Genomic DNA, 23,231 nt, shown 5'->3' with positions numbered 1-23,231 from the left:
AACATTTTTCTTGATTGATACATTTATTAAAAATATAGACTAGTAGTCCTATGCTTAAATGTTGTGGTTGTGTGCTGGCTTCCTTAAAACAGAACTAATCATAAGGAGCTTGTCACCAAATATACTCCAGATAGAAGTAAAAAGGCAAATAGAAATGACAAGACAGTGCCATTGAAGATATAATTCCCTTACATAATTCATACTTGCTAGAAAATGGAATTTGACATTATTTACAATGACACTAACATTCATGGAGGCTGAATATCACAGGTAGAAGGGCATACTATGGCCACAAAACATCTTTCATACTTCCCAAATAGTTTTATATGTTAGCTATGAAAGTCAGTCACCAGAGTCAAACTTGTTCTTGACAAGTAGAAGTTTTACGTCCAGTCCGAGTCTCTTACATCTTTCTGGGCCTATTAATTTGTAGATTCATTTGCAGAGTAGAAACTGTAACCAGGTTCTTCATATCATGCATTCACATGTGATGTCCAATCTTTATATGCTGTCCAATTTCTTTAAGATAAAAGGAGCTGTAAGAAAAATAAACCCAGCATTTGTTTTCAGACTAGCCCACAAGTGACATTACATAATTATAAGATCGGGGGATAAACCTTACCGTTTTAGTTCAAAATAGTTCTGAATACCACCGCAAGTAGTAGCTAAACCTCCACCTGCAAAACCCAGCCAAAAGGACTCACTGTCTTTCCAGGAAACCCATTCCAGTGTCATGCAGCTGACTATTATGAAGTCCATTCATACACTATATGAAATCTTTTCTCCAGGTAGTTCTACCTCTTAGGGCATGAAGAGTAAATCCAAATCTCTTTCAAGTGACAATCCTTTACTCGGGTGATATAACTGGCAAAGGCACAAAATTCTAAAAGAAAAAAACTGGCATTTCTTACCTTTAAAAATGCATTTGAAAGAAGGCAAAGAGAAGGAGTGGGGACATAACACTAAACTGGGAACCAGAAGGGCCATACACACATTTTGATTGCCCCATTTATTAGTTCTCTATCACTTATGTACACCAGATCACATATGGTACAGTCTTTCAGTTAGGATGGGCTTGATAGGATGATGTAGATAGAAATGTCTAGAAAACTAGAAAGTATTGTCCTGGGATCTAAAGAAGTGATATGATTGTCTTCTGTAAAAGTGCTATGGCCAAAATAAGTACATGAAAAAATGCTCGACATCACTAATCATCAGGGCAATGAAAATTAAAACAATGAGATACCACCACACACCTATTGGGATGGCTACTATCAAAAAAAAAAAAAAATGTTGGCAAGGATGTGGAGAAATTGTACGCACTGTTGGTGGGAATGTAAAATAGCACAGCTGCTATGGAACACAGAGTAGTGGTTCCTCAAAAAATTAAAGAGATACCTGTACATCGATGTTCACAGGAGCATTATTCACAGTAGCTAAAATGTAGAAGCAACCCAAGTGTCCAAGACGGATGAACAGATAAGCAAAATGTGGTATACAATGGAATATCATTCAGCCTTAAAAAGGAAATTCTGACATATGCTACATGAATGAACTTCAGGACATCATGCTAAGTGAAATAAGCCAGTTACTGTATGATTCTACCAAATGGGGTACTTAAAAGTAGTCAAAATCATAAAGACTGAAAGTAGAATGACAGTTGCCAAGAGCTGGGAGGATGAGGGAACGGGGAGTTATTGTTTAGTGAGTACAGAGTTTCATTTTTACAAGATGAAAAGAGATGAATGGTGGTGATGGTTGGACAACATTATTCAGGTATTTAATACCACAACATTGTACACTTCAAAATAGTTAAGATGATAAATTTTGTGTCTTTTACCACAGTTTTAAAAATTGGGGGGAAAAAAAGAGCTATACCAAAAAGCTGTCAGAATCTTTTCTCAATACCCCTACTAAATTAATCAAACATTTGCTACAATTAAATTGAAGATACGGAGATAAATGAGAAGCTAACAAAGTTAGCAGTATGTCCAGTTTTCTCAGATTCTTATCATAAAAAAAAATCCACTGAAAGAATGGATAAACAAAATGTGGTATACCCATACAATGGATTTGGCCATGAAAAAGAATAACAATATATGCTACAATACGGATGACCCTGAAAAACATGTGAAGTGAAATAAGCTAGACACAGAAGGTCACATATTGCACAAATCCATTTATATGAAATGTCCAGAATAGGCAAATCCATAAAGACAAAAAGTAGTGGCTGGCATGAGCTGGGGAAGGGGTTAAACGGGGTATGACAGCTAATGGGCATAGTGTTTCTTTTAAAGGGAAAGAAAATGTTCCAAGTAGACTGTGGTGACGATCGCACAGCTCTTGACTACACTGGAACCACTGAACTGTACATTTTAAATGCATGAATTGTATATCAAATTTAAAAAGTGATAATATGAAATAGTATTCTGTATATTTAAAAAAAACAATTTATATAAAATATAAAGATGACTGAGAAGCAGCAGATATTCTGCTGGCAGCTAAGTCAACAAAAAAAAAATGGTAAGAGGAAGAAACAAATGGGAATTGCCAAAAGCTGTTGAAGGAGCAGAATGATTTGGGAATTTCTGTTCACCAGGGCTCTCTCTCCCAGGTTAGCGGAGTAATACCATAGAAAGTGAAAGGGCAAGGAATAAAGGCAACTGGTCCTCAGTGAGCTCTGGCCTAGCCCCAGTATGAGCCTTCTACAGGATGACCTTGGTATGGCCTTCATTTATTTGAATCTTCCCTGCCTCTCCATCCAGACCTGCCAAGGAGGAATGAAAAAGAGTACTGAACTGAGAATAAGAGTGGGGAGTGGGTGGGCGGGAATCATATCTAAAACTAGAAACGTCATCTACAAAGCTGCTTCCAGCTGTACTATTCATTGTGTCTGCGACTCTCATATCTTGCATAAGTCCCCTTTGAAAGCCGAGCTGCCGTCAACGAAATGGATATACGGCATCTCAGGCCCTGCCTCTCTCAAAGGGCTACCGTCAAGACCAGGTAATGCCAAATGTAAAATAAAATAAACTGTTATTATCGTTAAATCCTATGGACTCATATCCTTTTCTCATTCTTTCCCCCCGAAAGCAATTATTTGCCTTATCCACTACACAAATAAACAAAAGAAGCAAATTTTTTGGATTTCAAAGGTTACCACTGAAGGAAACTTAATATTGAGAGGTCTGGATTCCCGATCAAGCTCATTTACTGAACTGCTGAATGACCTTGAGCCAGGCACTTCTCTATTCTAGATCTCAATTTGTCTGTCTGCACAACGAGGGAGTTGCTCAGGGTTATAATCCTTGAGGCTCTTTTAATTTAAATGCTCTTAAGGCAGGGCGAGGCTGGACGATTAACCACGCAATCCCAGTCACCGCACGGATTTCAGTACCCCCGACCCCAAGCCGCGCATGCGCCCACTGCCCTAGACGCGCCGGTCCCTCGATCCCTGCGACCGCTCAACCTCGGCTCAAGGGCCCCGAAAGGCCTGTAATGTTGAGTGGGCGGTGTTGGCGAGCTCCATGCTGGTCTCATGGCCACAGCCTGAAAGGACACTCACTGACTCGCAGCAGGGCCACGTAGATGAGGAAGTTCCGTATGGAAGAGATCACATCCTCGCGCATCTTCCGTTTCATTTCTTCAGGGTCCAACTTCGGCGCGAGGCCCTCGATACGGAACATCGCGGCTCTGCCTCACCGGCTTCCAGCTGCCGCGCTCTGCTCTTCTCAGCGGCCGCCTCGCGCCCGGAACTGGGCTCAACCCCGTTTCCGGTTCCCGCCCCTCATTTTCGCGCGCGGCGACGGAAGCTGCGAGGGTCAATCCTTGTCCTGCCCGTGCGGTTGTGAAGAGGGCTGCCTCAAGGGGGCGGTCGTAATCCTAGCAACGCAGGATTCGGGTTCCCTTAGGCTGTTCATTTAATAACGTCTGTCTGGAGCCGGGCGCGCTACGCTGCCAAGTGCTTAACCCCCGGAGGGGGCAGTGTACAGGTACCACCATAAAGTGATAATAGCTAACATTTATTGAGTACTCAGTAAAGTTCTACCCTATGAATTAGATGTTGTAATCTTCATTTCCTAGAAGAGAAAATTGAAGAACAGAAATCTTTATCACAACAACTTGCCCAAAAGTGCTTTAAAATACCTCAGGGGGAAAAGCTTGAGGAAGAGAGTTGAAATGATATTAGCAAAATACTGAAAATCGCTTAAGCTAATGATTTGTACATCATTTTAATTATTCTAGTCTATCTTTTGTGTGTTTGAAATTTTTCGTGAAAAGTTAAAAAGATGAAGATGATGAAATTTGTTCAAGATTACACAACTAGTAAATGCAGAGCAGGGTTTTATACCTAGTTAGGCCTGTGGGACCCCAAAGACAAGAGTTTTTGTTTTTAACATTTTCCATATTCTTGCCGTATTCTCATTTCTTATCCTTACAAATCAAATTTGCCCAGTAATACAGTATATATAAAACAAGTTCGAATCAGTTCAGCATTTTACAGATGAGAGTGATCCTTAGAACCAAGTACACTTCTTAAAGTCATTCTGATAGCGATGGTCAGAGGCAGGGTTCTAATGCAGATATTATAATGTCATATTGAAGTCTCTTTCCCCTGTACCCTACTGCTTCTCTGCTAGTCTTTAACAGTTACTGCCTGCCTGTATGGGCATCACTGGAGTCAGAACATAGGTTTAACGAAACCAGATTTCCTGTCGCAGAATCATCAGAACCAGTGCTGCCCCAAATTATCCATGCCAACTAGCAATATATAATTCTTATACATGAATGAGATGACTGAACTCACATAATTCAAAACCAGAACGTTCCTTCTTGATTGTACATTGCATAACAACAATGGATTTTTGAAAAATTGGAATGGTAATTTACTATGGGAGCAACTGATAACTATAAGCATTGTCATCCACCCACTTCGTTGACACAGTGTAAGACACTGGGACAAGAAAGGGAACTCATTTGCTTTTTCAGGCTTTAGTAACCTCTTATATCTATAACTTATGCAGTAGAAGAGCAGAGGTAGCTTTGGAATGAGAGGGGCTGACTCCCAAGGAATAGCCTCCATCAAGCCCGTAGATGGTGTTTAGAAAGCCTGCACTGATCCTGGAAAGCGGCAGCAGCTGTGGAAAGAACCTGGACAGGAAGACTGGACACATGGCCTCTAGATCTGTCACTGCCACTATCTGGCCATGTGATGAGGGACAAGTCTCTGCAACTCTTTTTCTTTAGTTGTAAAGGAAGGAGATATGATTAAATACTCTTAAGAATCCCTTTCAGTTCTAATTATCTATGCATTTTGAATTCTAGGATATTCTGGTCCTGAATATATAGTAGATATCAAAATATTATCGAATGTGGTCAAATATCAAAACAGCCAGTGTGTGTGTTTTCTATAGTAGGAAGAATGTAACAACAAGACATATCTCATCCATCTGAATAGTGAGGCAAACTGGATTGGCAAGGAATGAGTTCTTATGTGATCCCAGTAACTTAGGTCTCTAATGCTGACCAAGTTTAGATAAACAGCTCTCATATAGAACTACCAATTTTTTTCTTTACTGAGATACTTTTGAGTATCGTGTTTGGATTAACCAGAAACCAAAGAAGTGAGAAATTAACAAAAAATCCTGTTTCCTGGTAAAAAGAACAGATTAGCATTTGAATTTTATTCATCCAATGCTAAAACAGCACTTGTTTAGTTGGTAGATGATACGGTTCTAGAGTCTAGGAGAGTGAACTGTTCCTGTCGCAGAAATGTTCACCCTGATGAACACTGTCTTCCCCTTGCATAGCTGCTCCAGTTGTAATAGAGGAAACTCATTAAAAGAGGTTAGGCTCCTTTCTTTGTCTTTTTCTTTTTCTTTTTCTTTTTCTTTTTCTTTTTCTTTTTCTTTTTCTTTTTCTTTTTCTTTTTCTTTTTTTCTGTTTGGCATATAGTCTGTGGTATTGTCCAATTACCATAGGTTTAGGTAAGGCAAATTGTAAGAACGTACTTCAGGAAGTTAACACGGGAGTGAGCTGTTTAATATCTTGGACTCCTCACTTTTTTCTTTATTGGAAAGATGAGATTGGGGCTAATCTTTAAAATTACTTGCAGCTCTAAATCCTGAAATTATGTGTTCAATTTTCCTGTTCTTCCTTCATAAACTTGCACTAAAGGCTAAAAACAAAGGATTCCCTGTGATTTGCTATGAAAGGCAAAAATAAAAAGTATGCATGCATAATTTAATATTGATATTTGTATTATTTAGTCTGATCACAGAGGAAATGGTAGCTGATGTCATAGCCTGTCTTGTTTGTCATTTCTATCCCAGGAGTGATTTAGGAGCCATTTCCTTTGCCTCAATTTTCCAGAAAGTAGTGCACACAAACATTTGGTGTGTACAACCTTTCCATAAGTTTGATTTCCATCACTAGGGAGTAATTTGTATTTGCAAGGTCAGAGATTGACAGATGACTCACGACTGGGGAATAATTCCAACATATAATCACAGTAACCTTGTGGTTTCTCATTTATAGGGAGCTGTAGGCTTTGGGTATTGAACAGTTCAAACCCTTCATCTGATAGATGAGGAAACTGAGGCCCAAGGGGAAGCTAGTTAGAGGCAGAGCTACCTGGGACTAAGGTAGGTCTCTGGGCTCTCAGTTGAGCATTTTTTCCCAATCATACCCTGCTGCTTTCAATACTTGCGAATATTCTCATCGATAATCCTCCACTTGGAGGTAAAGATTGGAAGAACGGGGTGTCATTCAACCCCAGTTTGGAAAGGCCAAGGTGGGTGGCTGCTTGTCCACAGTCTGAGGGCAACCCTTCTTTCCATATTTCCACATCTATTGCAAGTAGTTAATTTAGAATTTAGACTGTGTTGTTTTCCAGCTCCACCCTCTCCTTCCTCATTCCTTCCAGAGATGAACATGGTCTGGAATTCCCCAAAATAAAATTGCCTTTGAAGGCCACTCCAGACCCAAGATGAATGTAATAAAGGTCAGGGCAAAGGACCCTCACTAAGGATTACTCTGTGCTAGATGTTAACTGGAGTCCTCACCCAGCAGATAAGATAACTTACTTCTAGAAAGTATTGCTTAACAAGAGGCACCTTCAGGAAGAGGGGCCTTTTGAACCTTAAAGGATGAGTAGAATTTTGATAACTTCCACCTCACTAGCATTTGCTTTCTATAACACCCTGTTCTCTGTTCCCATTTTTAGGGCTTTGTTGTCTGGAGGATTCATGAATGTTTGATCTCACTCCAAGCAAACTGTAAGCACCTCGAGTACAACATGCACTTTAATCCTCCAAACAACTGAGGACAGGTATTTATACATGGTAAAAAAAAAAAACTCGGAAAGTGCTCTCTGAGTATATGAATGAACTTCAGTTTGCTAACCTTTAGATTTAAAAGATTTGTGGCTTAGGTTGAAAGGAAATTGTCCCCCAAAGTTCTACATAGTATTTTTATATAGGTAGTCATTTCTCACTGTTTTTGTACAACTTGTTTTTGTTTGCCTAAATAAAAATTGTTTAAATAATTTAAATGTATCTTAGGCAAAGTCAACAATTGAACTTTAAAATTTACTTGCTTTATTTATAGCAATGTAATTATATAAAACCCATATTATACTTTTAATAACTTCTTTTTCACAAAAATACATGTTTACTTTTTACAAAATTTAGAAAATAAAGAATTAAGGGGGGAAAAGAAAATAACCCCCATAATCTCACCAGCACTGTTGACATATTGGTGATATTTCTTTCAGCCTTCTTCTTCTATCATATACGTGAATAACTATGTGTGTGTCTCTCTCTCTTTCCTTCTCCCTCTCTCTGCTTCTCCCTCTCTCTCACTCTCCCTCTCTCTCTACATATATATGTACGTGTATATGTGTATACACACACACACACACACATACACACACGCACACCTAGTATAATACATATTTTTTAATGGATCATGCAGTATATGCTATTTTAACTTGCATTTTTCATTTAAATTATATTGACTATCTTCCTATATCTTTAAATATTCTTCCATACATCATTAATATAGTTGTATAGGGACATGCCATAATTTATTTAAATAAGCCTCTACCTTTGGGCATTTACCTTGCTTCCATATTTTCTCTGTAAATAATACTCTGTAACATATAATATATAAAATAATGTATTACATGTTATATATACATAATATATTATATGTACATAATATATAATATAAAATAATCCTTGTAATACTATCTTCGTGTACACAAAAAAACTTTTTTCAATCATTATAGTTATTATTTAAATTCAAAGTTCTCAATTTTTCCCATGCCCTCTTTTATTTTTTTGAGACGGAAAGCACTCTTTGGCCAAGAGCGTAGGTGTCAGAACTTTGGGAACTACAAACAAGGGATAAGAAATCTTGTTTCTAGAAGAGGTTTGCTTTCTTGTGCTAAAAGTTATTATTTTGCAGCAAGAAAAGTAAAATATGGGCTTAAAAAAGGCTTAGTTTGCATTGACATTATTTAGAGCAGGGGTTCCCCACCACCCACCTCAGGCTGCACAACAGGCGAGCTACAGGCAAGCCAGCAAAGCTTCATCTGTATTTGTAGCAGCTCCCCAGCGCTAGCATCACCGCCTCAGCTCCACCTCAGATCATTAGGTATTAGGTTCTCATAGGAGCACTGTCCGTGGTGCCAAAAAGGTTGGGGACTGCTGATACGAGCACATAGTAATTACCAGCCATCACCCTGCAGAGGTTAGAGAGTTGATTTTGCCACAACTTCCATCCTTCCCCGTTGCAAAGACACGCTTGTATATGTTATGTTTATACAGCTGGGTGTAACTTCTTGCTTTTCAATAAAAATGCGGTGCCTTTAGTATATTAGGTACTCAATATTTATCAACTGAAAAAAAGAGAAAGAATTTTTTTATTGATTCAGGTATCACAGGTCCACCTCCTATACTGTAGAAGTGCTTTCTCACTCTATGTCAGGAGCCCTTTGAGAATGCAGGAAGTGAGCTCCATAATTCTAGCCTCCATAGCAAACAAAGGTGAGGCTATCAGTATCCATTGTCCACACCCTGTCCCAGATATTTTTAGGATGACAGACCTGCCTGATCAAACCAGTAGATACCCACAAGCATATTTTTTTTATCTTGTAAAAACCCAGAGCTTCCTAAAGGTAGGAATACATTTTGTTCTTGCATATCAAAGTTGAGTTGCTATACATTGTTTGTACAAATTGTGAAAGAAGGAACATGTCAATCTTCCCATCATAAAAGTTTTAGAAATCATTTGGGGAAAATAAAGGCCAGGTCTTAATCTGTGAAACCTTATCCTAACCATTCTCTCTAGAGGGTCTGAAATGGCCTGAAAGGCCCTCTCTGATGGCCCCCATTTCCAACATCCCTGCTTCTGTTTGTGCATCTCCAGTGATGGGGGAGCTCACCACTTTCCTGGGCAGTTCTAGCCATCCTTGATAGCCAGCTCTTCTTGTTAGAGCCAAAATCTGCCTCTCTATACCATATTCCCATTATTTCCAGTTATGTCCTACAGAATGTCAAAAGTAAGTGTCATCATTCTTTCTCATAGATATGTAAAAGCAGCTTGAGTCTTTCCGGATGCCTGTTTCCTCCAGGCTAAAATATTTTTTCAGAATTTCCTTAAAATTTTCCAGCTTTTCCTTACCCAAACCTTAACTTATCTTGTTAGCAATGATGGGCTGATTTATTCTGAGCCATCTGACCCCACACCACCCCCACTTCCCAAACACCCACCAAAGGGGGCATACTAGGTCCTGGCAAATATCTCTGGGATTCAAAGCCAGAGATTATTCTTTACTCATAGATTTTTCCCGAACAAGAAGTATAGGCCTGGGTTATCTGTCTCTTACCTCAGGCCTCTGACAGTGGTGGATGCAATTCCTTGAACATCCATTTTAGTTCTTGGCTTTTGCACTGGGAAACGAAGGCCAGCCATAGGAAGTACTTAAGAGAGGCATTGTGGTTGCAGCAGAAAAAGCATAGGTTTTGAAGTGAAAGTTAGGTTTAAATTCTGGCTCTTCTATGAAGTTGTTTTGAGACCTTGTACAAGATGTTTAACCTTTCTGGGCTTTTGTTTCTTTATCTATAATGGAGAGATCTAATATCTATTTCAAAGTGTTGTTTTAAGGCCTAAATAGGATAATCATGCTTAAAGTGCCTGGCTTATGGTCACATTCCAAAAATGGTAGCTACTACTAATAAGAAAAAATAATTTTTCACTAGAAAATGTATGGCTTAGTAATATTCTAAATGGAACCAGTAATTTTTTACTACCATAGTATCTATTATCATTTGTTAGTCCTATTTAAGTTATCTCTGGCCTCCAATTCACAGTAAATCTTTTTAAAAGAATGACCCATATCCACAGTCCTCTTGTTCTTACCTTCTATTCATTCTGCAGCCCAAGAACAGATTGGGCTTCTGGACCCACATATTCTCTGAAACGACTCTTCTAAGGGAAGTCTTTATATCCAAATCAAAGGGACTCTTGTGGGCCTCTATCCTTCTGCAGCATTTGACACTATTGGTCACATGACCCTTTCAAGAACACCCTTCCCTCCTAGGAGATACCACATTCTTCTGGTTTTCTTCTCTGGATGCTTCACAGCCTCCTTCCATACCTCTTCCTAGGGTCATCTCCTAAATGGCAGTGGTTTCTTCCTGGACCCTCTTTTCCTCTGTACTTATGGTCAATCTAGTCTGAGTTCAACTGGCAGCCTGAGACTAATGATTTGCCACATATGTCTCCAACTCATATTTCACAACCTGTATATCCAACCCACCTCTTGACTTCATTGTCTCCTTGCACGTCCCTTAGGGACTTCACTCTCCATTTGTTCAAAGTGGAATCAATCATCTTTCCCTCCAAATCAACTTTAGCTCCTGTACTCTATATTTTAATGACTGACACCACCACCTAGTCCCACCAGTAGCTAAAGCCAGAATTCTGAGAGTCAATCTTGATTCTTCTCTATATCTATAATCACTAAATCGTATCAATTCTGTTTTCTTAATATCTCTAAAATCTATTATGTCCTTTCTATCTCCACCACTACTTTTGCTAAGGCCATCTAACAAAAAATGGTCTTCTTTCTTCTGTCTTATGCCTACCAGTAAATTTTGCACCCTGCAGTCTAAGTGATCTTTTCAAATATAATTTTAATAATGTTGATCTCCTATATAAAATGTTTACATTTATTTTCTGTTGCTCTCAGGAAAAAGTACAAATGCTTTGGCCCTGTTTCGAAGGCCTTTAACTTATCAGGTTCCCATTTTCCTCACTATCTTATCCCTTTCCACTCTTCTTCCTACACCTGGTACCTCTTCCCTCTTTTTCTATTCTTCTCTTTCCTTCTGAATCTCACACCTCCATCCCTACATACTGCAACTGGTTATTTCTTGAACTCACCAAATTCTTAGCTCTTTGCACATGCTTTTCTAATTAAATAAATTTTTCCTACCTGTTAGTTGGGCTAACTCCTAATGTTATTCAGAAATCATGTTAGATGTCACCTCCTTCAAAAAGCCCCTACTAGTTTAGTTAAAAGTAATATGCTGATGTTGGTCCTTTTGTTGTAATAAATGTACCGCAGTAATATAAGATATTAACACTACGAGGAACAGGGGTGAGGGATACATGGGAACTCTGCACTATCATTGCAGCTTTGCTTAAACTAGTCCAAAATAAAAAGATCATTTAAAAAAAGTCATCACTAACCCTTTTGTGCCTGCTTAGCACAGACACTATGAAATGACTACGAAGTCTCAGACACTATGAATGACTTGTAGGCTCTGCTTGCTTCTCACCGTGATGGATTTGGCAGACATGAAATGATGAATACACCTGAATACTGCACGGGTCCCTACATGCTGTGTGTGTTTCCAGGAGAGTCACATGACACTTGTTCCTCTGCAGGTAAAGAGTCCTGGGCCAGCTGAACTGGGTTAGTTCACTCCAGTTGAGCCTTGCAGGCTGCTGGCACATCCCAGGAGGGTGTGTCGAGTGCATGAATGCCAACTAGGGCAGAAAGCACAAGAACCAGTTGGAAGAAGAATGACACCACAGGGAGCTGAATCTCCAGTTCAGCTATTCTAGTCCCAGCTCTTTCATTAATGAGCTATGTGACCGTGGACAAGTATCTTCCTCTTTGTAGGCTCCAGTGTCCATATGTGTAAAATGAAGGCTCGGATTGGCTGGTCTCTAAAGTCCCTTCCAGGATTGATGCTCTGGGATTCTGCGATCACTGTGAAGCGTGTGGACGCCAGTGGAAGGAAGTGGGTAAGTGTGCATTAGGAACATGTGGCAACCAAACCATTGGTTCTAGGGTAACAGCGGTCTTCAGCAAAAGGAAACCAAGCTAGGGTAGAGCTTTGTTTAAGTCACCCTGGGGACAGAGACCTCTGGGGCACAATAGCTCACTATTGTGTCTTAAGGATCTAACTCTGGTCTGTCAGAAGGAAGCATTTCCAAGGATTGGAGTAGGGGTGGGGGCAGGGGGTTAGATGGGTCACAGAACAGTGATAATTTTCACTTGATAATAAAATGACCACATTTGGGGAAAGTTTTGGTATTTATTGGCCAATAGTTTTGATTATTTTCTTTACACTGAAATTATCCAAAATTTAAGCATTGGAAATGATGCAAAGAGTACCACCTGGAAGTTGGCTGGGACAGGCATGACAGCAAGGCAGTGTTTTTGAATGGAACTGTGAAGCAGGTGAATTGAGATTATTTGAAGTTTGAGGGTGTGACCTATCAAGTCATGAAAATTCAGAACTGCCTTAGTCAAGAAAAAAAAAGTTTATTTTGATGTTTTCCTACCTTAAATGGGTGGTAGTGGCTTTGATAATCATATTAAAGATGACTTGGAAAGCACAGGGAAAAGTACATATTTGCCTAATTGAATAAATACATCATAACCAACAGTTACTGGTTAATTAGATCTAATACTTGCTAGATAACTTGGGGTGAGTAGAGAAGAAAATAACATAATTTTTAAAAACCATAGGGATGTTCTTTTTGTTCACAGTTCAAACACTGTTCTGGTATCAGAATTTCTGAGAGGTATGGGAAACTCATGTCTTTGTCCTGGAAAAAAAAGGAACTATATGGGCACAAGGTGTGTTCAGGAACCAGCCTTCTGGCTCAGGGTGACTCTTTTCATATCTGGTCTTTCCTCTGTGTTGACCAAGAGTTTCTTCACCTTCTTAGAAAAATACTTCTGTAGTAATTCATTTATTCTCTGTGTTAGCCATGGAACCTTCTCTTAGGTCAGGTGTCTTGAATGATGAAGAAATTTTGAAAAGGTAGACGATCACTTAACCTCTTAAAGACTTTGGATTTGAATCCTAGTGCACAAACACCCACCAAACATTAGGGTGGAGAAGTATCATTTTTGACCCTTGGCATTGAGGTGGGCCAGGAGCAAAGAAAAGCCCCTCCTGGGAAATGAGGGAACCAGCCAGATGCAGGGAGAATTAAGGAAAATCGGTCAAGCTTTTCTTGGAAGAGGAGCCAAAACACGAAAGTAGTAATAGTTTAATTTATTGAGTATTTACTCTATGCCAAGCATGATTCTAAATCATAATTATCATATTCAGAATTATAATAATAATTCTCACACCCACCCTCTGAGGTACATTCTTATTTCCATTTTCTAAATGGAAAATTCAGGTCTGGAAATGTTCAATATTCATTCAAGTTGTAGAGCCTGGATACAAACCCAGGCAGTTGGGCAGCAGAGTTTTTACTGTTAATCGCCCATGTCTTGGTACATATACAACCTTTCAAGGTTGTACGATGCTCATTCTGTATCTCCAGAATTCAGCTTGGGCCTGAGAAGATATTGGCTTTGCTGAGTGTCCCCAAACTGAACAGAACCAAGCAGACTCGGACTGTGGAAGTCTCTGTTTGGCTCAGCACAGTACTTGAGGAGTGGAATGCTAGAGAAGGGGCATGCTAACAGAAGCCCAGTCCAGCCAGCTGAAATGGGATTATGGGCAGAATTCTCCCCATCACTATACAGAAATGGGGAGGAAAATCATAGGTACTCAGGAAGGAGCCCAGAGCTGAGGGATGTGAGAAAGCAGCCTGCTCTTTCCATAGCACATACTGAGAACTCACTCTACATCCGCCCCTGTGTTGGGTGCTGGCCACTGCCGGTATAGAGTCGGAATGTGCACATTCCATGCCCTGCTAGCATCGGGAAGGGCTGCCTATCTGACAGGGCCCCAGAAATTGCCTTAGGACCCCTGTCTCGCTTTGTAGAGGCAGACGAGATTTGTTTTAAATCCTTTTGTCTCTCTTTGTGGAGTTTTAAATATTCAGCTCACTGCCCACTAACTATATTCAAAAGATGGGTTGTATAACTTTCAGATCCCTAAATGAACTTTCTGGATCAATGACATAGGGGCTAAGATTGTGGCAAGGCCGTGTAGACAGAACCTGCAGTAGGACTCCGCAATTAAAATGACTAGAGAGATTGTTAGATAAGAGAAAGGAAAAGGAATGAAAGAAAGATACCTGCTCTTATATTCATAAAACATTAGGACCATTTATTTCAGTAGGGAGAAGAGGGCATTTATTCTCTGTGTTAGCCATGGAACCTTCTCTTAGGTCAGGTCTCTTGAGTAATGAAGAAATTTTGGTAGACAAGGAATCATTTGGTATGAAAGTGATGTCTGGTTTGTCTTCACAGTCTTAGTTTATGCTTGTTATGCTGGTGGCATTATTTTTATTGCCTTGTTTCACTCTAAAAAGCGTTCTGGTTTGGATGATAAATTTTATCCTAGTGCTGCCATGGATAAAAAAAAAAAAAAAAACACCTATATTTTTCTCATGAACCCGAGTACTGAATTTTAAGGCCAAAGGGATGTTGGGGTGTAAACACCATTTGCTGACCTAGCCTTTTTCTCTGTTGCCACCGTGCATGATACAGACAAAACTCTTTCCTTTTCCCCCTTAGCTTGGCTGGAAAAATAAAAAGCTAAAATTTACTTTAAAAATTAATAGAAAACAAAATTATTTAAAATAGAAAAACAGACACAGGATATAAATTCATTAAGTACTTGTCACAGATCGACTTGACTGGTTCCATTTAGAGTTATCAGTTCTTGGGTCTTTTGTTTTTCCTCCACCCAGAGTTCTGGAGCACATAGCCAGAGAGAGGCTGGGGTGGGGTACCAGTAGGGAACCATAGATGTGGGGCGCCTCAGCCCCTCACATGTCCTGCTGGACTATGGGACCCTGAGATGTTAGTCCTTGACATGTCCTCTCCTGACTCCTGCAGGGAGAAAGGAAGAAGAGTTATTTTCTCATGTGGAGGCAACCCTGGAGATCTGCTGAAAGCATAGTCACAGTGAGTGTAGCAATTATTAGAAACTTGCAAAAGAATCAATGAGAAGGAATGAAATTGGTGCTTCATGAAGTTTAATTGAGCATTGCCCTGCTCATTAGCAACAATCGACTCAGTTCATGTGGCCTCATTTACAGATAGAAGGAAACAGGATGTGGAGAAAGAGCCTTTCTTTTGTGTCCCTTCCTCTCTTTCTCCCCTCACTGGTGCATCTACCTATGTCTGAGTTGTCCTGCTGCCATTGTTAAATCCATCAAACAAGATCTGCAGTCGTCGTTGACCTTAGTCATCTATTTGTTACAGACACATTTTTAGACTGTTTGAACCACTTCATCACCTTTTCCCTTTGGATACAGATGGAGATAAAGAAGATTATTAATAGATAATTATTGAGCATTAGGCCTGTCATAGATGTTGAAGAGAATTACAGGGTCAAGGATTTACAGTCAAAATTCAAAGAGATGTAAAAAGAATTAGAAACCTCAAACATTGTTTAGGTTTTGATGTTAGAAACTTTTGCATCAAAGATCTAGAAGGGTATAATAAAACCACACCAGCACTTGTTTCCGTTGTCTCAACATAAAATAGCTAAAGATCACTGAATAAATTAATAACAGAGAGCTAGGGCGTGCTTTCTCAAGGAGGGTTCCTCTACGAGCTTGCTATTTCAGGAAGACATGGGGCATGGCTTTTGTGAATCAATGTTAAAAGAAGCCAGATGAACTTGTGTCAAGCAACAATGCAGCTATTGAAGTCAAGACAGAATAGTCGGTTAGTTCTCATGCTTCCTTCCATTTAAACCTCGTGTGCCACAGAGGCCACATGAATGGACTGGGACTGTCTTCCTTGTAGGGTTCTTGCTGGTATTTAATTTCTTCTAATAAACTGCTTTATTCTCCATTTTGAACCCTCTCTGAAACTTGAAATAAATTCTGGCTTGATTATATAAGAAACATGATATAACCTACCTTTGAAGACTGTTGAATGTATGCAGATTTTTAAACTTTAAGGGCTAGAGACCAGTTCCAAAAGCACTGCCATTGCTCAAGATTTTGTTTTCTTTTGCAAAAATCATGCTTGGGAACTGACACCAGAAACAACTTATCAATTTTAAAAGCAACCGTACTCATAACTTTATAGTATTGATAAAAATACCAACTGAGAGTGTTTAAGTTTTAATAAAAATAATAGTTAATATGTAGTGAGGGCATATTGTATGCTAAGTCCTGCACTAGGAGCTTTACATGAATTGTCTTGTTTATTCCTCCCAATAATAAGCATTATTATTTAGACATTATTATGTTATTATTCCAATTTTACAGATGAATATTATTAAAACCCCAACTCTCTCCAGAATTCTTGACCAGACATATAACTGTCTGCTCAACATTTTCGTTGGATATTTAATAGGCATCTCAAGTTAAAAATGTCCAAAACCCGGCTCCTAATTGTTCTCTCCTCATTCCCCTGCTTCCATCAAACTTACACCCTTCATTCTTCCTCATCCCAATAATGACAACTCCGCCTTCAAGTTGCTTAGGCCAAAAACCCTGGTGTCAACTTGACTCACCTCTTTCACTCACATACCACATTTAATCTGGTCAGCAAATTCTGTTGCTGCACCTTCAATCTATATCAGAACCTGACCACTTCTCACTCCTCCACTGCTACTACCCTGGTCCAAACTACCATCCTCTGTCATCTGGATGGTTGCAGTAACCTGCTTCTGCTCTTGCCCTCTTCAAGTCTGTTCTCATAATAGACTGCTCTTGTTAAAAGGCAAGTTCAAAACCTTCTGTGGCTTCCCATCTGACTCAGAATGGAATTCAAAGCCCTTGCAATGGCTACAAAGCCTCAGCAGGGGCCAGTTTCTTTTCTGATCTTTACCTCCAATTCACAAGCATTGAATTTTATGCAAACTTCTGAGCATATGTGAATCTGTGCACTTTTCTGGGGAGAGCCCATGTAACTGTCAGCAGGTTCTGGAAGGACTCAAAATCTCCCAAAAGCTTAAGAATTGCTGCTTAGAGGAAGCCTCATGCTTGAAAATCCAATTTTAAGAAGGGACTTACTCAAATTATAAAGTAATTTGGAGAGGATTTTTTATTTCATGAAAAGAATCACTTAAAATATCTTGTGCCTTTACAATACAAGGAAATAGGTAAAATTAAATATATGCACCTATTTCAGTAGACTCCGTGACTCAAGTATATGAGTTCTAAGAGGAGTCTGAGTAAATCCCACTACAATAAATTTATGTGTAACAAAAAGATGTTTGCGCCTCTAGCTAACAGTTCTCTTATTCAAATATTTTCAAATCTCTGTGCTTAGCTTTGGGCCTATTGTGTGTCAGGTGTTGTATTTGGAAAGGTTTTTGACATATTTCGGTACACAGAGCTTAATGCAGAGTTTGGCATACAGCAAGCCCTTGAAGTCTTTCTGCATGCTTTCACCCCTTTACCCCTTATCCTAGAATTTTTAGCATTTCACCAATCTGGTTTTAATGTGATTAAATGGACTCAAAGTGATTCTCAAGGCCAAGGAGAGAAATTAATGGTAACTGTAGGTGGATCAGCCTAGATATGGGTTCTTGAGTCAGTGAGACCCCAGCACTACAATTCTCTCCTTCACTTGGCACCAGCATGTATGAAAACATGCCTAGGTCCTTGTCTTCTGCCTCATTGACCATTTATAGGCCTAGAGACCATGACCTATATCCTAGGGGTGTTATGTGGATTAACCAGTAAACCATAATTAATTGTGAAGTAAACGTTGATTATTGTTATTATTATCAGTTCCGGTCTGGGTTTCTGGCCTGGAGAGAGAACCTGCTCAGACAGTGGCTCTCTGTGGGACTTCAGAACACACCACAAACCTATGAGGGATGTGTCTTCCTTTGAAGTATGTTAGGAGTACTTCAAAGTATTTTAAAGTACCTGAGTTCACACTAGAGAGGTGTCCTGTTTGTAATTGACTGCAGGGAACATGGTCACTGTCTCCAACATCAGAAGGGCTGCCACTGGGCAAAGGATTTGGATTTGTTTTTCATGGGCCCAAAGGGCAGAACTTGGACGAGCGAGAAGGCAAATGTTAGCACAAGAGTGGGAAGAACTTTAATATCTGAAGTAGTTCAACTATGGAACCAACTGCTTGAAAAAGCAAGGAATCCTTCCTAGTCATGGAAAAGTTCAAGCAAAGTTAGATGACTTTTTATTTTCAAATAATTTATCAATCAATTATCTGCTCTGTGCAGGTCATTGTCCTAAGTGTTGAAGGAATCAAAACATGAATTAGGCAGGTACTGTGCTCTTAAAGTGCTTCCAGTGAAAGTGGGAGGATAAAATCCATCCAACCATCCGTCCATCCATCCAATGAATATGTATTGAGCATCTACTATGTGACAGGCATCATAGCACTGGGGATACAGCAGTGAACACAACAAAGACTTTTGTCTCTCACAGGTGGTAGATGAAATTGACAAGAAGAAGAAGCCCTAAAGCATAAAGTTACTGTCACCTTTTGAGAATGAAATTAGGAATTGTTAAGATGAAACAAAATCATTTAGCTAAGGGGGATGTAATTATAACTAAAAAAGCTTAGGTATAACAAATCATTATACAGTACTTTGAAAACTGTGATGACTTTTTTGGGTAAAAGGGATGGTCTGGCTGGAGACAGGATATCAGAAGAAAAAGATTTGTGAATTTGTTCCTAGCATTATCTGAAGACAGGATAGTCGACCAGGGACTGAAGATATCAGGCTGTCATAGCTCAGTGATATTGGCCATTGAGATAAGTCAGTTCATACTCTTTTAAGCCCCTCTTCCTCTTCTCCTAGCTAACTCCTACTTACCTTTGGATTTTAACTTAAATGTAAATTTCCTGGAAAAGCCTCATCTGTATTCTGACAGTACTATGTAACTCTCCTTCATGGCACTTATCATGAATTTACTAGTTGTTTCTTAGCATCTATCTTCCCCACTTAGACTGGAAGAAGCCACATGATGGTAGAAGCCTTGTCAGTCTTATTTAGCCCTGTGTCTCATTGCCTGACACATAGAGGCATTCAATAAATATTTGTTAAATGACTGAGTAAATAAATGAAAGACTGAATGAATGTGGTGTCCCAGGGAATTTTTCCTATAAGGGAAGAATGCTCTGAGTAGAGAAATGACTTATTTCTGGAACTCTTGGAGATTTCACTCTTATGTCAGAATTCTGATATAAGATAGAAAATGAGAGTGAACAGGAAGTGAGTGATGGAACTTTTGAGATAGAAGAGCAATTATGGAAGCGGTTATAGAAGAGAGGGTACCTAACTTGAGTCTTGGATCAAAGATGGGATTTGGCATGTTGAGCTGAAGGGTAGAGGAAAAAAAGTTATTCAAGCCAGAAATGGATAGCATGAGAAAATATATCAAGGTTGGAACTCAGAGTCTGTGTAGGGGAGTTATGAGACATAACACGGGGAAGGCAGGCTGAGATCCCAATGAGATAAGCAAGATAAAGCACTTGGACATATTTATCTGTTGGCAGGTTTTGCCATAGAGGGGATCCCTGAATTGAAAAGCGGGGAAGGTCAGTTCTTTCTGAAGCATTTCAATAGAAATGGTGTAGATATGACAAGGATTTGATTACACTAGAAAGCTAGCTGGCTGTCTCCCTAAAGCCTTCACAATGGGCTATTACCACAGTGATGTCGCAGGATCCATGTTCTGGTCTTTTGCCTGCCAGGCTCAGCAATCTGATTTTTTAGCACTCAAGGGTAGATATAAGCTCAAAAGTCTACTATATATAAACAGGATGCTAATTTAGTCATTTACAAAGAAAATTAGAATTGCTAAAGATAGTGAATGCTCAAATCTTATAATAGAACATTCTAGCCCTCTAAATAGGCTGCATATGAAGTCATGTCATAATCAGGGATCAGTTTATTAACTCACCATAAGAAATATAATTGGCAAAAGATTCCCAATTCCAGTGGTTTGTGCATTAATTTTCTGTAGGTGGATCTACATGGGAAGCCAAGTTAAAATCAGGTTGCTTGATAAGCTTGAAGTTAGGACAAGGGGAGATTATTAAAAGGCTGTTTAGAGACATCTAACCTAGACCTCTGTAATAGGAAGATACTTTTCACCAGAATTCCCTAGGTCACCTTCTTAACCAGATCCCATCTGCCCTGGATGGTATTAGATGGGCAATGACAAGTTTTGCTTGTCTGACCTCCTTTCCTTGCATTTACATGCTTAGCCACCCTCTTTTCTGTCTAATGTGTTCCTTTTGCTGTATTATACTTTCATCAGATTTCATCAAGTTCTCCCAGTCTGAGAACCATTCTGTTTCTTTAAGGTGACTTAGCAAATCTCTGCTGTAATCAATTATGTGTTGATGTCCTAGTTTAACTCCCGAAGGAAAATCTTATTTCTATTTCTTTCAAGATTACTCACTGACAACACTTTGCAGCCTCGAGATTCTAGGGCACCCTAAGTCCCACATGACTCAGAACAATCTTATTTAACATTGTCAGAATTTCACAAACTAGATAAAACCTCAGTGATAATAATGCCTTCCATTCAATTTGTATGCTTCTTTGTAGTCACAACACATGTTCACTTCTGCTATTTTATTCCATCATTCTAAGAACCCTTGAGGCAGAGGGCAGGGATTGGAGTTGCTCATGGTCACATAGTTAATAAGAAGCAGAGACAGAGTTCAGACCTCAGGCCACTTTCTAGTATATCCCATTGCTTCATCATGAAAGAGAAGAGAGTTTTCTTTCAAATTCCACCTACATTGAAAAGAAAAATCAAACAACACTATTGTTTAATTTATGCAGTTGAAGATCAAGTACAGAAGTCAGGTATTGAGGCTTAGCATGAAAGCCATGATTGAGAATTCTGGTATCAGAACCAGGGTTGGTTAGCGGTAGATATGCCCAATCTTGTTTCTTATCTCAAGGAGGCAAAACAATTGGGTTGGCAGAGCTGGCAGGATCAGTAAGGTCAAAGGCCAAACCACAGACCAGAGGCTCATTCGTAAGCCCAGAGCTGGAAAAGAGTGGACTGGTGTCCCTAAGGGATATTGCCACCAAGCTGCAGGGGAAACAGGGCTGAATGGCCCCTCTCAGACTTTCTAGAATCAAAACATTCTTTCCTCTAAGCACAGTTGGATATCTGATGATACATTCTTACTCTTTACTTCCTTGCCCCAGACTTTACGTAACTACCTTACTTTATGATAATGATCATTATTGAGCACCCAGACTGTGCCAATTTGAGACTGGATACATTATTTTGCTCATAAGAAGCCTGAAGATTGTATTGTCTCCATTCTATATCCAAGAAACTGTAACCCTTAGAGGTTAAGTAACTTGTCCAAGGTCACTCATATATATGATGAAAATCGGGTTTTAAAGTGAGTCTGTTTGTATGTGAAACTCAAGCTTTTCCCATTGTGCCCTGACCCTCAACACATTTATATCAAAGAAAGAGATGTTACAATTTAGGCCTCCTTTGTCCTCCTGGTCAAAAGTGATGAGTACGAGAAACAAGAGAAATGTAGGAGAGTGTTGCATTCACTACATATTAGAGCCAGACTGCTTGGATTCAAATTCAGGCTCTACCATCTGCCCTGTGATGTAGGGCAAGTCTCACGCTCTCTCTGTACCTGATCCTTTCTTGTAAAATGAGGATAATAATAGTACTCATTTTATAGGGTTGTTGTTAGGATTAAATATGATAATATAACTACAGTGCTTAGAAAAGCGTCTGGCACATAGTAAGTTCTCAGTAAAATTAGCCATTATGATTATTGATTAAGTTGAGGTATTGACCTCAGTCCAGTCTTCATTAGATTCTAGAGACACTGCAGCCTCATTAATTCCATAATTCTAAGCCATCCCTTGAAGTGGGTTATTTTTTGGATGGGTCATCTTAACAACTTTAATGGATCATCCTACCAGATCCCTACTGATACAAATATTAGACCTCATCTAGAATTTTAGAATTACACCATGGGTGGTCCCTACAGTTTGCCTCTGCTGTACTCTCCTCCCGCTTTTCCTAGAAATGGCTGCTTAAAGTGACTGAGTTTACTGGAAAGTTGACATATTGTGGCTCCAAGCAGCCCTTTGGCCTTCGAGCACTCCAGAGAACCCATTCTTTGCATGTTTTGGGGATAAGCAGGAACTCTGAGTCTTCTCAGCCTGTGGTGTTCCAAATGCCTGAGTTGGCAGGAAAGGGTGGGGCAGCCCCAGTTGGCTCCAGAAAGGAAGCCAGGTCTGTCCACACAGACAACTACAGACCAATTAATATGGTACATGAACTAATTAAGGACTGCGAATTAGATGCCACATAAATGCCAGATAATGATGGCCTTGGGGAGGAACCTTCTATGACTTAGAATTGGGTGACTTAGGTGACAGGATTACAACAAAAAAGACAGAACTCCTGAAAGACATACATTCATATTTTCAAATGGAATCTTTAATCCGGTTCATTTTTAGAAATAGTTATGAAACTTAATCAGGGCAGGGAACAGGGCTGGACATTATGGGGACACAAATGGGTGACACTTAGTTCCTGACACAGGGGTGTTCTCTATCTCCACTGACACTTTTCACCATCACCTGCAGTTTCTCTCATCTGGATTATTGCAATCACCCCCTAACTGGTCTCCTTATCTCTTATCTTTCCCCAGCCACACTCCATACAAAACAATTTTGGTCACATATTTCTCCATTTAGAATGGCTTCCCATTGTCTATACATTAAATGTAAATATCTTACCAATATTTAAGGGTCACATGAATTGGTCCAAATGAACCTTTCTAGGTT

General features: G+C 39.5%; 2 protein-coding genes across 2 annotated transcripts in view; one reads left to right on the top strand and one right to left on the bottom strand.

Moving 5' to 3' along the window:
• TOMM5 (translocase of outer mitochondrial membrane 5) lies at positions 1-3,761 on the bottom strand. Its single transcript, XM_016146228.2, has 2 exons — positions 3,566-3,761; positions 1-536 (listed from the first exon to the last, which is right to left on the bottom strand). The coding sequence occupies exons 1-2, from the start codon at positions 3,684-3,686 to the stop codon at positions 502-504; spliced, it is 156 nt and encodes a 51-aa protein (XP_016001714.1). The 5' UTR covers positions 3,687-3,761; the 3' UTR covers positions 1-501.
• Positions 3,762-12,208: 8,447 nt separating this feature from the next.
• The window catches only part of FRMPD1 (FERM and PDZ domain containing 1), a 116,602-nt gene continuing 105,579 nt past the window's right edge, over positions 12,209-23,231 (top strand). Inside the window, exon 1 of the mRNA XM_036239004.1 lies at positions 12,209-12,321. The gene's annotated coding sequence lies outside the window, so the exon portion shown is untranslated. The remainder of the gene's footprint in view (positions 12,322-23,231) is intronic.

This window comes from Rousettus aegyptiacus, unplaced genomic scaffold (assembly GCF_014176215.1).
Source record: "Rousettus aegyptiacus isolate mRouAeg1 unplaced genomic scaffold, mRouAeg1.p scaffold_m13_p_3, whole genome shotgun sequence".
NCBI classification, from domain to species: Eukaryota; Metazoa; Chordata; class Mammalia; order Chiroptera; family Pteropodidae; genus Rousettus; species Rousettus aegyptiacus.
This window is presented reverse-complemented; position numbering and strand designations above follow the sequence as displayed.

What these genes read in the sequence shown, in the direction of transcription:
- TOMM5 (XM_016146228.2), bottom strand. Translation starts at nt 3,686, where the DNA reads ATGTTCCGTATCGAGGGCCTCGCGCCGAAGTTGGACCCTGAAGAAATG. An exon ending in CGTGGCCCTGCTGCGAGTCA is followed by an intron (nt 537 to 3,565) that starts GTGAGTGTCCTT and finishes TTTTTCTTACAG; the next exon opens with CTCCTTTTATCTTAAAGAAA.